The sequence below is a fragment of the Mastomys coucha genome, unplaced genomic scaffold (assembly GCF_008632895.1).
Source record: "Mastomys coucha isolate ucsf_1 unplaced genomic scaffold, UCSF_Mcou_1 pScaffold23, whole genome shotgun sequence".
In the NCBI taxonomy this organism is placed as follows: Eukaryota; Metazoa; Chordata; class Mammalia; order Rodentia; family Muridae; genus Mastomys; species Mastomys coucha.
The window spans coordinates 58,996,869-59,013,474 of record NW_022196906.1 but is presented as its reverse complement, the minus strand read 5'-3'; the positions used below and the strand labels follow the sequence as shown (position 1 = coordinate 59,013,474).

The window sequence follows — 16,606 nt, the reverse complement described above, 5'->3', positions numbered from 1 at the left end:
TCAGGAATGGTGCATTACATGGCTGAAACTGTGAGAGGGAGCCTATGGAGCTGCTGAGGTAGTGGCCAGGCTGCTGAACCCTGGGTTTTGTTGCTTTGCTGTTCCATATTATAATTCCTGGGGTCGGGGAGCTCTCTCAGCTCCTCCTGCTCTCAGACCTTGACAATACATTTGTTGCCATCCACAGTTCCCTTCTGGTCCTGTCACAGTGACTGCACTAGTGTATGGGGTTGACATAGGACCCACCACTCTGGGGAAGCCCCCAGGCCCAGCAGATGCCAGCAGAAGGCAACCCATGCTGGCTTTGCAAGGGGCTCAAAGCCAGGCAGAGCCAAGCGAACAACAGCAGGGGTAATTGCTTTGAGACACATTCATCTAAAGTTGATTCAGCCTTGACAACACAGCAGCTCAATGTAGTGAGAAACAGTCCAGAAGGGAGCCTTGGCCTCCCAGTGGCCCTGTATGCTCTGCACTCTGCTTGGGTTTGGGCCATCAATTTATACCTGGGCCATCAAGGACTCAACAGCAGCCTTGCCTGAGTGACAATAGAAAGTGTCAGGAGGGGACACTCTCCCCCAGGGTTCCCATGCCTCCCTACTCCTGTCTAGGTTGAGAATGAAGAGAGAAGCAAGAAGCACAGGAGGACCACATCTTTATGGGCAGGGTCAGAGGCTCCATTAAGGATCAGTAGGAAGGCCCTCTCCTCCCCACCTCCAGGGCCATCAAGCTGGTGCTGGGATTTGAGTCCTCCGAAGCAGCATTGCCCAGCCCTAGAGTTGCCAGGCTGTCTCGTTTACAGATGAAAACACAAGGCACAGACCACACACACAGTCCCCAAAGTGAGGGAAGGACTTGGCCAGGACTACCCAGGCAGGTCTTATGCCAGGGGCCACAGTGTTTATTATCCCTCCCCCTTGCCTTTGTGCCAGCGTGATGCAGGGCACAGTGAGAGTCTGCACATGCTGGAGGCGGACAAGAATCCCCTAGAATGCAGTGTCAAAAGGGCATCAAGTCTTAACAGATTGCTGAAGCATCCTTGCAAACACTCACCAGTCTGGGAGATCTAAGTTAGCTCTTGGTCTCTCTCCGCTTTCCCCGACCTCTCCTCTAACCCTTTAAAGCCATCCCTCACCAGGTGGCTGGCCTTAAACTCACTATACAACCAAAAGATGACCTTGAACTCCTGATCTTCTTGCCTCTGCATCTCAGGTAAAAGAATTACATTATGCCTCTGTGCCCAGCTTAAGCATGCTGAGGAGCAAACCCAGGGCTCTGAATGCCTGGAAAGCATAATACCAGCTGAGTTCTGCCCCAGCCCTCCTGGGGTTATATCAGTGAGTGTAAAATGGCATCACATTGGGGTTTGTGCTTTTTTTTTTAAATGATGGATGGTATTGTTGCTCTCTGCATGTACCCATTAGCCATTTCTTTATTTTCTTGGAGCAATCTCTACATGTCTTTTCAAGACTCTTGTCTTTTTCTTTCTGTGTTTTCCTCTTCTCTTTTGCCATGCTGGAATTTGAAACTGGGGTCTCATACATGCTGGCCAAGTTCTCTACCACGGAGCTCTGTTCCCAGATCCTCCTTTATAGATACGGATACTAGTCACTGACTAGATTTGCAAACATTGTTCCCCATCCAAATGGTTCCACTTTAGTCTGTCTATAGCGCCCTTGGACACCGTGTGTTTTTACAGTGCAATGAAACATGTCAGTTGCGAAAAGGTTCTTTCCCCCATTTATATGGAGTATAAGGTAGTTAGAGTCAGGGAGAAAGGAGCTGGGTGTGGTGGCACACACCTTTAATCCTAGCACTTGGGAGGCAGAGGCTGGATCTCTGTGAGTTCAAGGCCAGTCAGGTTTACATAGTGAGACCCTGTCTCAAGCCCCTCCCCCTCAAAAAAAGATGAATGGAAAACTGTTTGATGGCTTCAGAGTTTCAGTTGAGGAAGAGGAAAGGTTCTGGAGATGGTCAGTGTTGATAACTGCACAACCACATGACTGCACTGATAACAGAAAAACGATGCCTACATTAATGGTTACATCACAGTAAATCTTACACCATTCGCACTCTAACCACAATTTGTTAAAGGTCAGTTTGAGAATCTGTGTAACCCAGCAGGCCCCCAGCTAGTTCAGGAGCATGGACGCAGGTTGGAGGTGGTAGAGGTTTCCTTTTCTTTCCTTTTATAATTTTTTTATTTTGTTTTTGTTTTTCAAGACAGGGTTTCTCTGTGTAGCCCTGGCTGTCCTGGAACTCACTCTGTAGACCAGGCTGGCCTCGAACTCAGAAATCTTCCTTCCTCAGCCTCCCAAGTGCTGGGATTAAAGGCGTGCACCACCACTGCCTGGCCATAATTTTAATTGTACTTATGTTTGGGATAGCATCTCATATACCCCACACTGAACTCATGTCTGAGGATGACTTTGAACTCTTGATCCTCCTGCCTGTAGCCCCTGAGTGCTGTGATAACAAGTGTAACACCAAGCTGCTGCGGATAGAGCCAGAGTCCAATCCATGTTAGGCATGTACTCTATCGACTCAGCCACACCCCCCACCTTGGTATTTTATTTCCATTTGTAAAACTAACATAGAGCCAGGTTGGCCCCACCACTATTAGAGATAATACACTGGACATGGCAGAAGCTGGGCCCTGCTGCAGTCACTCTTCAGGGCTGCTGGGCAGTCTCACCAACAGCTCCCGCATCCCAGCGTGGGGAGGAGCTAGGAGGAAAGTCAAAAGGGACACTGCTGAGCAGTTATTGCCACAGGCTTCTTCCCTGAGACACACAAACAGAAGAGACGCTTCAGGCGAGTAAGGTTCTGGGGAGACTGGTAGCCTCTTTTACTCTGATCTCACCCACCTCTTCTGGGGATCCCTAAGACCAAACCCCAAACCGCATCGTAATGTGTACAACCCAAATTCCAAAGCACCATGGGAACAGAGAAGTGGAGCCTAGGAAAGACAATAATTAAATAATACAATGAAAGCTTAAACTTCCAAGTTAATTCTGGGGCATCATTTATAAAAGTTAACAGGGCATATTTAATTTAGGAATTGGCTCACATCCTTCTCCTTACAGCTCAAACCTCATAAATGAAATATACTGGATCATTGCCCAGCACGGAAATAAAAGTTATGAATAATGTTTCTATCTCAATCATTGTCAGCGCTTTAATATTCCTAATTACTTTAAAAAGCTAGATATTCAATATAGCAAAACTTCTTTCCCCTTTTATCTCCACTCGTGAGCCTCGTGCAATTTAATAAGGGCCACTCTGTTGTCCTTATCCAGTATAAACTGACGTCCCATTTTTTCATGCTTCGTTATTATATGGGACACAGGTTTATGGCCAAGCATGTGGACACTCCATTTTCCCATATTGCTTGGTTGAAAAGCTCAAACAATCCATAAAGCTGGCCCGTCTTCCTCCTTCCTCTACAGAACAGAAAGAAATTAGTGACGGCCCTTAAAGAAATTAGGCAGTGGGGTTGTAAGTCTATAAAAGCATGGAAAAGCCCCCATCCCCACCTCAGAGCCAGATGTGTCCCCTTGAGGACTGTCAAAATGATTAATCCTTCGATCCCTTGGCAGCTGCAAAAGGCAGGGCAGGGGCAGGTACCGGATGACGGATATTTACATCCTTCCCTGACACTTCCGGGAATTTATCCCCAGAAGAAATTGGGCCTCGGCGGGGAGGTAGGAGAGACAGGTGCAAGAAGAATGGCTCCGACATTTCCACCCAGGACCCCAGGCCCTTCTTCACACATACATAATCCCAAGATTTTGAAAAACTTCCCAAAATGTTCTTGGAAGGTCTGTGCCAAAATCTGCATAGAGGAAAATCTTCAGGGAAGTGACTTGTGGTGACTGTCTTTATGTCACTGGCTATGATCAGTCATTGGCCACTTAGAAACAGCGCTGTTTCACCCAGCGGGCTACAGACTAGGGGCATACATCACACATGATGGAACTGCCACGTGCTCCCCCGCTTCCTCTCTCTCTCTCTCTCAAGAAAGTTTCAGGTAGCCCAGGCTGGCTTTGAACTCACTATGTATCCAAGGATGGCCTTCAATTCCTGGTCCTTCTGCCTTCACCTCCCTAGAGCCTGGATTAAAGTCATGTGCCACCTCATATCGTTCACATACACAATTTTTTATTTCATATTATTCTGTGTGTGTGAACGCGTGTGCACGCGTGCGTGCCTGTGCATATGCACATGCATGCATATAGTGGTCAGAAGACAACATGGAAGAGTTGGTTCTCTCCTTCCACTGTATGGATTCTGGGTGGTCAGGCTTGGGTTGTCATGCTTGGCAGTCAACATCCATACCCACTGAGCCATCTCATTGGCTCCTCATACACACTAGCACAAAGAGGTGTCTGTGTATGACTCAGCTGCTTTGGGTAGGCTTCAAAGAGTAGACAGTACACACTGGGCACGGGAGGCCCCTGCCGAAGAGCCAAGCTCAGGTTCAGTGCAATGTCCCTCCTCAAGAATGGTCAGGTTCCTCTGCCCCTGCTGTGAGTTCTGGAGTTTTCATAAACTACAGGTCAAATAATTCCTTAGGGCATATGTTGGCTTTGGGGTATACCTAGTGTTAAAGGGTCAACCAATAGCATACTGAAGGGGTTGTTTGTTATTGATTTTTTTTTTTGAGTCTCATGTGTTCCAGGCTAGCCTCAGACTCACTATGTAGCCAAGGATGTCCCTCCTGTCTCTCTCTGGAGTGATGGGGTCAGAAGCTTTTGCCAACATGCCTAGTTCACACAGCTAGGGATAAATACACGGTAATCGATACTAGGCAAGCATTCTGCCTACTGAGTCCCAGCCCAGATGCATCCTGTGCATCTTGTACTTTCTTTTCTTTTCTTTTCTTTTTTGTTTTTTCGAGACAGGGTTTCTCTGTATAGCCCCGGCTATCCTGGAACTCACTCTGTAGACCAGGCTGGCTTTGAACTCAGAAATCCAACTGCCTCTGCCTCCCAAGTGCTGGAATTAAAGGCATGTGCCATCACCGCCCGGCACATCTTGTACTTTCTAAACTGTGAAAAATTCCAAGTTTTATATCTAACAGGCCCAAAGGATTCAGTGACAGGGAAGAATCGGGAACAACCTAAATGCTCACCAGACAAGCCTACTGAATACACTTAGTAAACCACAGAATGGAAGTCTAGACAGCCATTAAAATTTTAAAGGAGATTAATGCTTATTGACAAGGAAATGAGTGTACAACTTGGGATTGAATTAAAAGAGCCAGGTTCGGGCTAGCACACACACAGACTCAGCCAGTACTGCATGCAAATGTCAGAGAAGTGCCATAGTTACTGCTATCCAAAGGCCAGAACAGGTGAACTTGGGCTGTGACCCAGAGTCTATGCTCTTGGTAAACTTTTATTTTTATTTTTAATGTGAATAGGTATAAGTTAAAAATTAATGGGAAAAAAATCTAAACCAAGCAAGCCCAGTGTTTCCAATTGAAGACAACCTGAAGCTTTCCCAGCTCATGTGCAGACAACCTGAGCTCTCCAGGAACTCATTCTGCACCTGGAGAGACAGCCTTCCCCATGCACCCCAGAGCCGGCGGATGGGTGTCCAGCCACGCAAGCAGGCTCCAACTCTCAGATAAAATCTGATTATAATTTGTGTTTCCCAGCTGATTCCTCTCCCGATAACAGTGTCTTGGGGTCAGAGCTTATAAACAGACTCTTCCTTCTACTGAGAGCAACTATGTTTTCGTAGTGAAAGCCTATTTCAGGGGCAGAAGATACAGCTCATTGGTTAAGAAAATTTGCCACTCTTCCTGGGGACCCAGGGCTTTACTTAGATCTGGCTTCACCATTTACTGGTTAGCTGTGTCGATGAGAGCTTCTTATAGCCTCTCTGTGCTGTGTCTTTTCCATCTGTAAAATAGGCCCGATACTTCCTCAGCCCACAGACGCTGTGAAGATGAAATAAGGAGACGAGAAAGCATCCAGTGCATGGTCAAGTGCAGTCGATGGCAGCACCGACAGCAACACTCTTCTCTTGCAACACTGGCCTCTGCAAACGCGTCATTATGTGCTTGGATGTAGAAATGATAATTTAAGGGAAAATAAAGGCCGCAGGCCACAGACGGGGAGGCATCCCAAATGATGTCGCATAAGATATCTCAGAGAAGAAAAGCTGGGGAGGAGATCAATGGCTGTCCTGTAATAACGGAATGGCTGAGCTGTGGGAGGAGGTCCCCTGTTTCTTCCACATAACCTCAATGGTCATTACCTTCTGATCTGGGGTGGCTCACTCCATATCCATAGCCTGTGGCCTTGTCGAATGAGTTCCTGGGGAGAAATTCCAGGCATGCCAAGAAAAAGACCACGGCAATCCATCAGCCTGCTCTAGTCTTCTCTGTGAGCAAGAACCAACCAAAGCGGAGAATACTTCCATTGGGGAGAATGGAGGATTTCCCAATGGTCAAAATGAGCTTGCATAGGACGAAGTGAGTTTCCTGTCTCAGGAAGGACTCAAGCCAAGGTTGGAATGCTTTCAGCCTGACACACTTCAATGCTCCAAAGTGAGAATCTATGAATCCCCTTAATCATATGCTGCTTTCCTTCCAAATGAGCTAGGGCCGTTATAGATGGGGTAGAAAGAAGCCCACGGCTCAAGTGCCGAACTGCTCCTCTCCCTGATGGTGGCTCCTCCCCTGATCATGGCTCCTCCCCCTGATCATGGCTCCTCCCCCTGATGGTGGCTCCTCCCCCTGATGGTGGCTCCTCCCCTGGTCGTGGCTCCTCCCCCTGGTCGTGGCTCCTCGCCCTGATCGTGGCATTGTTTTAAGAGTGAGCAGAAGCTTTGGGAGGTGGGGACTAGTTGGAGGGACAGGTGACAAGGACTGAGTCCTTGGTGGGTATCTTGTCCTTGGCATCTTTCCTTCCTGTCTGTCTGTCTTTCATGAAGTAGAGGATCTCTTCCACATACTCCTACCACCATAATATTTGGTCAAGCAACTGAGGACTGAACTCTCTGAAGCCATGAGCTGAGATACGTCCATCCTCTCAGATTGTCTCTCTCGGGTATTTGTTCGAGGTAATAGCGGAACGGACTCATCATAAACCCCAAACTCTTAGAACTTTCTTTGGCTCCGGTAGGATATGCCTTTGAGTAGATCCAAGGGATCCGGTGAGCCCATAGTCACCCACAGATGATGGACCTCAGCTCAGGAGGAAGATTTCGAGGAGAGGGGCAAGCTGTGGGTTTGACCCTGACGACACGGGGTGGGGGGGGTTGAACTATCTTGTGTTACTTTTTGAAGTAACCCTGGTATTTGGTAAACTAATTCTGGTACAAGACCTGCTTAATATGGTCGAATTCCATTCATCAAAGTCCATCAGGCAACAAGCCAGAGATGACAAAGATAATGTCTGAAAGGCCCCCAGACCCACCGTCCACAGAGCACTGAGGCAGCTGTAAGCACACAGCCCGGGAGAGACTGAGACTCCATCCCCTCCCTCACAGACCACCCTTACCCTTGGGAAGGGGTAGCAACAGCAGTGGGCAGGCCCAGCCCAGCAGGCTCACCTGCTTCAGTCAGATGTTTCTAACCCGAAGATCCACTGTCAGCAAAATTAAACCAAAGGAACCGCAGACAGAGGACATGCCCTTGGCCATTTCCTCCTCTGTGCTTTCCTGGAATTCAATTTCGCAGCAAAACCGGCTGAGCACCAACTCATACATCCCTTGGGCTCATTCTCCCTCGTCTAGCCTTCCTTCCCTGCCATAGCATCTCTGTAAGGCACTGGTGTAGGTGGAAAGGAGACTGTGCAGCCATTTGGGGTTCCACACACATTACAGAGGGTTTCATGGAAGCTCCGAGCAGTTATGCCCCTCCCTGATCCAGGAGAGCTGATAAGACTTTAGATAAAGCCACATCCCATGCCCTCCTTTAGACATAGACATAGACATAGGTACCATGTATCAAATCTGCATATCAAAAGACCACAACTAGATTTTCCTGGCCCAGCAGAGAGCAGGAGAGAGCACATGCACTGTATCAGGCCAATGTGTGTGAACCCACCATTCCCCTCTCTAAGCGTTTTTTGCTTTACAGTTTTTAAATTGTTCTTTTACTTATTCACTTTATATCCCACTCACTGCCCACATCCCAGCCACCCCCTTCCACAATCCTTCCCCCATACCCTCTCCCCTTCTCCTTTTTTTTTTTTTTTTTTTTTTTTGGTTTTTCAAGACAGGGTTTCTCTGTATAGCACTGGCTATCCTGGAACTCACTCTATAGACCAGGCTGGCCTCAAACTCAGAAATCCGCCTGCATCTGCCTCCCAAGTGCTGGGATTAAAGGCATGTGCCACCACCACCTGGTGGTATGTACTCATTTATAAGTAGATATTGGCCATAAAATACAGGATACCCATGCTACACTCCACAGACCTAAAGGAGCTAAGCAAGAAGGAAGGCCCAAGCGAGGATGCTTGAATCTCTAAGGTTTTACAATGGTCACAGCCTCTGTGGGATAAGGGGCATAGGGGTAGCTCCCCAAGATGCACAAACAATGGGTCTTAGAGCTGTAATGAGTTGGCATAAGTATATTTTCACCCCAAGTTACCATTAAAGAGACTACCCCAACTCAAAACAGGAAGAAAATGGGGCTCCAATACTATTCAAGGCCTCTGAAAAGCCTATAGGACCACAGCATTAAAACAGCCATTGCCTAGTTATAGAATGTACCTGTGGAAGGAGGTTATCTGAGGCTATTGAAGGAGGAGGTGGAGGAGGATTCAGCTGTACCCTTGGCAGCGAATTTCTTAAGCTTTGGCTGATACATACATACATCCCCTAGGGTACTTGTGCCACAATAAAGGTAATGTACCATGCTGGTATGGTCATCTACAGGTGTGCCTGCCTCCTAACCAGGCAGGTTTCTCTAAGAAATGGGCATTCTTCATGCACGAAGATATAGGAACACAGTGCTCTTCCCTTAGGGTTGTCCCCTTCTCCTACTGCAGGGAACATAAAGATATCCTACCAGCCTCATATATAGCAGCTCCTTGCACATCCACAGACACCCGTGAAACCGAGTCTCTGGACCAGCCAGACCAAAGACCAGGCCTAATGACCACCTGGATCTATACACAGGCATACACAACATCCTAAGTTAATAACAACCCTCAAAGACCATATACAGAGGTGGGTCATCAAAAAACCCTAAACAATTGACCCCACACCTCTCTACATTTACAACCCTCACAGACCCCATAAGTCCCCCCATGACCCTAAAGCCCTTGACTCCAACAAACGTTGCCACTTACTAAGTGCAACTGGCTTCTTTTTGACATCCCAAGTCATCCCCACCTGACGCAAGAATAATCTTGCATATGCCACCACCCCCACCCATGTCATAACCCAAAGCCCCCAGACTCACCGCTGGAGCAGTCAGGGCCTCCCCATCCAGGCTCACAGTGGCAGGTATCAGGAGAGACGCAGCGGCCATGCATACACTCCTCAGTGCACAGAGCTGAGGGCATGGGAGGGGAGAAAAGCGGACAGTGAGAACCAGCCATCTGGGCTCAGAGCAGAAGCCACGTTGTCAGGGGGTCCCTGGTGCTAAGCATACTCCAGACGTATCTTTGGCTTGGTGGGTAAACATCAAATTTAATGTGACCTGAGTTGTTTAACTTTGAAATGTGTCTGACAAGAGGGCATTGTGTCTGCCCCAGACTCACTTCTTAAAATGAAACCAACCTAAGATAATGCAGCCTTGGCTTTTTGGTAATATCTCCTCAGTTGACAGAGAATCCCCGGCACCTCATAAACCATGTTTGGTATCACACACCTAATCCCAGCACTCAGGGGGTGGAGGAAGGAAGATCAAGAGCTTAGGGTGATCCTCAGCTACATAGTAAGTTGGAGGCTAGTCGTGGATGATCTGCCTTATATAAAGCACGCTCTCCTTCAGGCTAGCTGTGGTGATACACACCTGCGAGTTTAAGGTGAGAGGATCAAGATGAATTTGAGGCCAGCCTAGGTTACGTAGAGAATCCCTGTCTCAAAGAGATTGAGAGACAGGCAGAGACAAAGGGAGACAGAGAGACAGAGACAGAAGAGAAAGAAAAAGGAAAAATGGTTATGAAGTGGTAGTAGGAGTTTGGGGGGGCTGGAGAGATGGTTCAGTGGTTAGGAGCACTGGCTGATCATCCAGAGGACTTGAGTTCAGTTCTTAGCATCCACATCTGGCAACTCATAGCCACTTTGTAACTCCAGTTTCAGGAGATTCAATGTCTTCTTCTGGCCTCCAACTGGCATTCATAAACAAATGACATATACTCATATAGACAGACATATACACATGTGATTAAGGGCAAAGTAAATATAAAAATATAAAAACTTCAGCGTTTGATTTGTGGAGCCTGTACCCTGCTAGAGCCCCTCGTCACACTCCCAAACTCCTGCCACATCCGCTCAGCAAACCTGCCCCCTCCATCTTTTGCTGGCTCCAGTTTCTCCCCAGTAAAGCCCCTCATGTAGCAGGCTGCCTGGCAAGAGCAGACACTGGGCCCCCACCTTCCCGCCCCCCTCTTCAAACATCCCTATTTTGGGGTTCTCAAATGTCAGCAAATCTGCAAAGTATACAAATGCTGAGGGGGAAAAGCAACAGCTAATTATAAGAAAGTAATTAAGAGAGACATCCACGATGATGATAATTGTAATTAGAAAGTGCCTGGCAATTTCTTATCACGCAGTCAAATGCTACAGCCCTGGAGTCGCTAGGCTAGGCGGTGAGCAAAGTTTCCGTCCACCGCACCGGCACTGAGGAGGCTTATTGACAGCCTGTGTGAGGAAGGGAGATTATTGCTCTCTTCTTTCGATAGAATCCACATTTTCCAAGGTCACCCTTTGCTCCCCAAGAGATCTGCCCCACCACCTAATCCATCAGCCAAGAATTACAGAAAACCCCACGAGCTACCCTCACTAATTTTGCAAGCTCGGGAAATCAGCAGCTATCATCAACCCTGTCAATCTCCCGGGTGGGCTTGAGATAAAGGGTTTTTACTCTGAAAGCAGTGAGAATCCATCTTGCTGTCTGTTTCTGGCCTGGGCTGAGGAGCAGGTAGCCTCCTAGGGTGAGTCTAGAGTGGCTGCCACTGACCTCCCTGCCTGGCCTAGATGCTTTCTGGTGTGACAATGGGCCATGTTATGGTTGGGTGCGGGGTCTTTTAGCCCTCTCTTAAATGGCCCTGGAACTAATGCTCCTTCCTATAGGTGCTGCCTTAGCTCTGTCTAGGTCCCCAAGCAGGGAGACACCAGGTCAGAGGTCTTCATCAGCCAGCCCCTAAACAATCTACACAAGTGGCTTTAGAGGACCGCCCTGGTTTATGCTAAGGATACGCACAGCCCCAATGCTGGAGATCGCTAGGGATGGCTCCCCCAGCTCCCTGACTGGGGAACCAGGCTCCACTTAGAGTCACAGACACTTTCTCTGTCACTAGCCAGTCACTGTGATGCCAAACCTTTCTAAGTGGGTTCAAATGGGCCTATGTCCCTGGAAGACACAGAAAAGCAGGTGCCCATCTCTTCCTCCCCATCTCATGCCAGCCCCTTGGAGCCTGCCAGCTCCCAGTGCTGACCTCACTGTTCTCTCTCCTCTGTCACTATCTCTGTAGGCTGAGAACCCTATGAGATGCACAGCTGGGCCTGTTGAGATCACAGCTCATCAGCTTGGTAAGGATAACGCCAGCTCTTTGCTTCCCTGAGTACAGAAAGCCTAAACTTTGACCCTGGGGTCTCTGCCGAGGTAGTGGGAGTCTTTATAAATTCTAAACCTGCAGGGTGTCAGGGATGGAAGACACCTCAGAGGAAAAGAGAACATCATACTTGGCCCCTTCATTGTACGGATGGAGAAACTGAGGCTCTAGGACCCATTATCTCAGGTATATATGGCCTGTCAGATAGTCAGGAATTCAGGGTGAGCTTCCTGGAGATGGAGGCCATTGAAGGTGGTGGGGGGCGGGGAGTGTGCCCAGATTGTGAGCCCTTGTTTAGCATCTCCCTATCCTGGCTAAGGAGCAAGAACATAAGGACCAAGACACAGCACAGGGCAGGGGTGAGGTATCGGTGAGAGTGGGAGACAGGCCAGAGCCAGTTTCCACACCTGAGCACCCTGCAGAGGGAGGGACTTTGACCCCTGGAAGGGGGAAGAGGAAAGAGCAAGAGCTCAGCCAGTTTCTCACCTGCCTTCCTATCTCTTCAGATCCCAGAGACCTGGGACACTTGCTTGCACCCTGCGCCCTCTCCTTAAGCAGCAGGAATGGCCTTTGGGTACTCTGAGCAAGCTATACACTGCACAGCTTTCTCGCCTTGTCCCCTCCAGGGCTCTGGAGACCCAGAGTACAGGTTGTCAAACGCCACCCGACATACTACAGCCATAACCCCTAGCTTAGCCGTGTTCAGAATATTGGTGTCCAGGCCACACATGCAGAGCAGCCACTCACATGTCCCAAACCCACTTTCAGGGACGTGGCCAGGGTCCCTGTGTTCCCTCCAAACCTCACTCTCCCTCTCTTGCTCGGCGTCCTGCTGCTGTGCCCGCACTGTCTGCTTGTTAAAACCTCAATCCATTCATATTTCATAGGTGTTGTTTAGACAGATGTTTGAATGCTGAAATATTGATGACAAACACCTGGGGCTGGGATTGCTAGATCTGGCATTTGGGCTGCTGTTTGAACACCTGGGGAAAGAGAGGGGGAGTCACCTGAAGGTTAGTGAAGTTAAGATGCCATGACCCCGAGTGTGGGCCTGGGAGTGGGCATGGGCATGGGGTGGGGACCAGGGTCGGGGTCAGGTCTGGGTGTGGGTCTGAATCTGGGTCTGAGGCTGGGTACGGGTGTGGGTCTGGGTGTGGGTCTAGGTGTGCATGTGGGTATGGGTGTGAGTCTGGGCCTAGGGTTGGGACTGGGTCCAGGTCCAGGTCTGGGACTGGGTCTAAGGCTGGGTGTGGGTCTGGGTCTGAGGCTGGGTATGGGTGTGGGCCTGGGTGTGGGTCTAGGTGTGCATGTGGGTGTGGGTGTGGATGTGAGTCTGGGCCTGGGGTTGGGACTGGGTCCAGGTCCAAGTCTGGGTCTGGGTCTGACACCATACAGCTGACCCTCTGGAGGGACTGGGTTAGGACCCTGCCATCCCTGACTCCTTCTTTTTGGCTCCTGCAGATACAGGAGACTTTAGTCAAGTCTCTCCACTGCATGTCCATGTGCTCAGGTGCAAAGACCACAGTGCATACTCGATGAGACCAACCTCACGTCAAGGGGAGTGGGCAGCACCTCCACTCTCTAGCCCTAATAAGAAATCTGAGGCGGGCAGTGGTGGCGCACACCTTTAATACCGGCACTTGGGAGGCAGAGGCAGGAAGATTTCTGAGTTCAAGGCCAGCTTGGTCTACAGAGTGAGTTCCAGGACAGCCAAGCAGGAGAAACCCTGTCTCGAAAACACAAAACAAAACAAAACAAAACAAAACAAGAAAAAAAAAAACAAACAAAAAAAGAAAGTGTAAGAAAGAAATCTGAACTTCTTCTCCTTCCACTGCTTCTCATTGCCCTGCCATCTTCTAGCATCTTCTAGTGTCTGCCAACCTCCTGGCATGCTAGGGACGCTGCTGCTGAGAAGCAGTTTGCTGGAGTTAGAGCACATGGCATCCAGGGCACAGGGGCTTGCTCTACAGGAGTTATTCAGTGACTCCGCTCACTTCTATCTATGTATCAACCCTCTCTCCATTGAGTGGAGGACGGTGACAAGCTACACCTCAGGCTGTGGGGATCAAGGTAATTGATAAAGAGCAGTGCCGGGGGTAGCAAGTGTCACAGGGGCCTTGCTTTCACTACTCACAGGGCATCATCCTGTGACATAAGCCTTTGTCATCACACATACCACACACACAACATACACATACACACACAGCACACACATACCACACATATACCACACACACACCACATACACAATATACACACACACCACACACACACATACACACACACCACATACACAATATATACACACACCACACACAAAAACACACCACACACATATACCACATACACAATATATACACATACCACACACATACACACACACATATACCACATACACAATATACACACCACACACACATACACACACACACCACACACACACCACACACACATACAACACATACACAATATACACACACACCACACACACATACACACACACCACATACACAATATATACACACACCACACACAAAAACACAACACACACATATACCACATACACAATATATACACATACCACACACACATACACACACACATATACCACATACACAATATACACACACCACACACACACACATACACACACACATACCACACACACACCACACACACATACAACACATACACAATATACACACACACCACATACACACACATACACCACATACACAATATACACACACACCACACACACACACCACATATACAATATACACACACACACATACACACACACATATACCACACACACCACACACCACACACACACACAGAGTTACCCTCACTCCCAGCCTTCATTGTGGTCCATGCTAAGTGGTCTGCAGGGGTCTGCTAGCAGATCCCTGATAGGAAAGACTGCCATAACCTAAGTTTAAATCTGAGATTTACCAATTACTATTACTCCACCACTACCATAAGCAAATGACCCCCTTCCATGCCTTGAACAGTCAAACCCACCTCATAGCTGCTGAAAAGACTAAATGAGATGTCTTGGGGTTGACGAGATGTCTCAGTGGATAAGGGCATGAATCTGATGTAAGTTCAAGCCCTCCTCATGGTGGAGGAAGAGAACCAACTTCCATAAATGGAGCTCTGATCTATCTCCACAGATGCACTGTGGCACGGGCATGTCCCTTCCTCATCCCACACCACTAAAAAAAATAAATGTAACAGATAAATACTTAGAAGAACACCCTGCAATAGTAAGTGTCTAAACCCAAGAGCTGTTGACTGCTGACACCTCTTCACACTCCCACAACATTCTCTCCCTCTCTCTGTCTCTCTGTCTCTCTGTCTCTGTCTCTCTCTGTCTCTGTCTCTCTCTGTCTCTCTCTGTCTCTGTCTGTCTCTGTCTCTCTCTCTCTCTCAATTAAGAAAATGTCTCTAAGCCAGGCGGTGGTGGCGCACGCCTTTAATCCCAGCACTTGGGAGGCAGAGGCAGGTGGACTTCTGAATTCGAGGCCGGCCTGGTTTAGAGAGTGAGCTCCAGGACAGTCAGGGCTATACAGAGAAACCCTGTTTTGAAAAACAAAAAAACAAAAAAACAAAAAAACAAAAAAAAAAAAAAAAAAAAAAAAAAAAAAAAAAAAAAAAAAAAAAGAAAGAAAGAAAGAAAGAAAGAAAAAAGAAAAATGTCTCTATAAAATCAGGCTGTAGGCAAACCTGTAGGGCATTTTCTTAATTAGTAATTGATGGAGGAAGGCCCAGACCATTGTGAGTGATGCCACCCCTGGGCCGGCACCACTGGGTTCTATAAGAAAGCTGGCTGAGCAAGCTATGGGGAGCAAGCCAGTAAGCAGCAATCCTCCATGGCCTCTGCATGGCTCTGCCTCTGGGTTCCAGCCCTGCTTGAGTTTCTATCCTGATTTCCTTTGATGAGCAATGATGTGGATGGGTAAGCCAGATAAATGTTTTCCTCCCCAAATTGCTTTTGATCATGGTGTTTCGTCCAAGCCATATTTCCCCTAAACTAAGGCAAATCCAACCAAAGGCCCACCCAGCATGCTTTGGGGAAGTTCACTATCATAATTTTCTCAAATGCTAACCTCAGGGAGATCTCCTCTGAGGTCTCCAGCCCCTGGGGGATATAGCTGCTTCCTCCTCAGTTTTGGTAAGCCCTCACACAGCAGATGCTCAGTGTCTGTAGGTCCAACACTCTTCTGGCCCAGCAGAGTTTAGTGTAGCAGGTATAGGGAGCACAGCCTCAGAACAAGCTCACAGAGAAGTCATCTAGACTCTGAGTTGTCCCTTGGCTCAACATGGACTAGCCCCAGGCCAGGTGGCTGGAAAAGACAGTGGTGTGGGCTATAGAGTAGGAGAAACTGTACCTGTGCCAGAGACGCCACGCCTTCATCCTCCTCAGCCCTGTGTCTTCAAGTTTAAATGAGGACTACATCCTATGAAGTCTGAAGGCAGACTCTGTGAAGGATCACACCAGCTGTCCCCCTGCCTCAGGTGATACCTAGACAGCTGCATCCACCCCTCTAGTCCCTCTTGCTTCCCTTTCCTAGAGCTTGGCAACACCTCTCTCTTGACATCTCAGTGAGCTTCTTTTTTTTCCTTCCTCTGTAAATGGTGCTGGCTGACCTGCTGCCTGGTTTTGTAAATAAAGTTTTATTGGCACACAGGCTCATCCATTCATTTCCACATCTCCATATGTGCTTTTGAACAGTAAGGACAGTATGAAGAAGTTTTCCAAAAACAGATGGTCAGTTGAGCCCAGAACATTGAATCCCAGGCATTTTATGTGGGGAATGGCCCCTGATGCTGGAGGTTCCTGATTGAAGGAGGAAAGTGGA

The 16,606-nt window shown here is 48.3% G+C and overlaps 1 protein-coding gene across 6 annotated transcripts in view; it reads right to left on the bottom strand.

Annotated features, from left to right (window-relative positions):
* Positions 1–16,606, bottom strand: part of Megf11 (multiple EGF like domains 11) — a 325,224-nt gene that overhangs the window by 158,859 nt on the left and 149,759 nt on the right. For all 6 annotated transcript variants that reach the window (XM_031346087.1, XM_031346089.1, XM_031346088.1 and 3 more), the window contains exon 5: positions 9,422–9,514. In XM_031346087.1, coding sequence (XP_031201947.1) covers positions 9,422–9,514 — 93 coding nt within the window. The remainder of the gene's footprint in view (positions 1–9,421; positions 9,515–16,606) is intronic.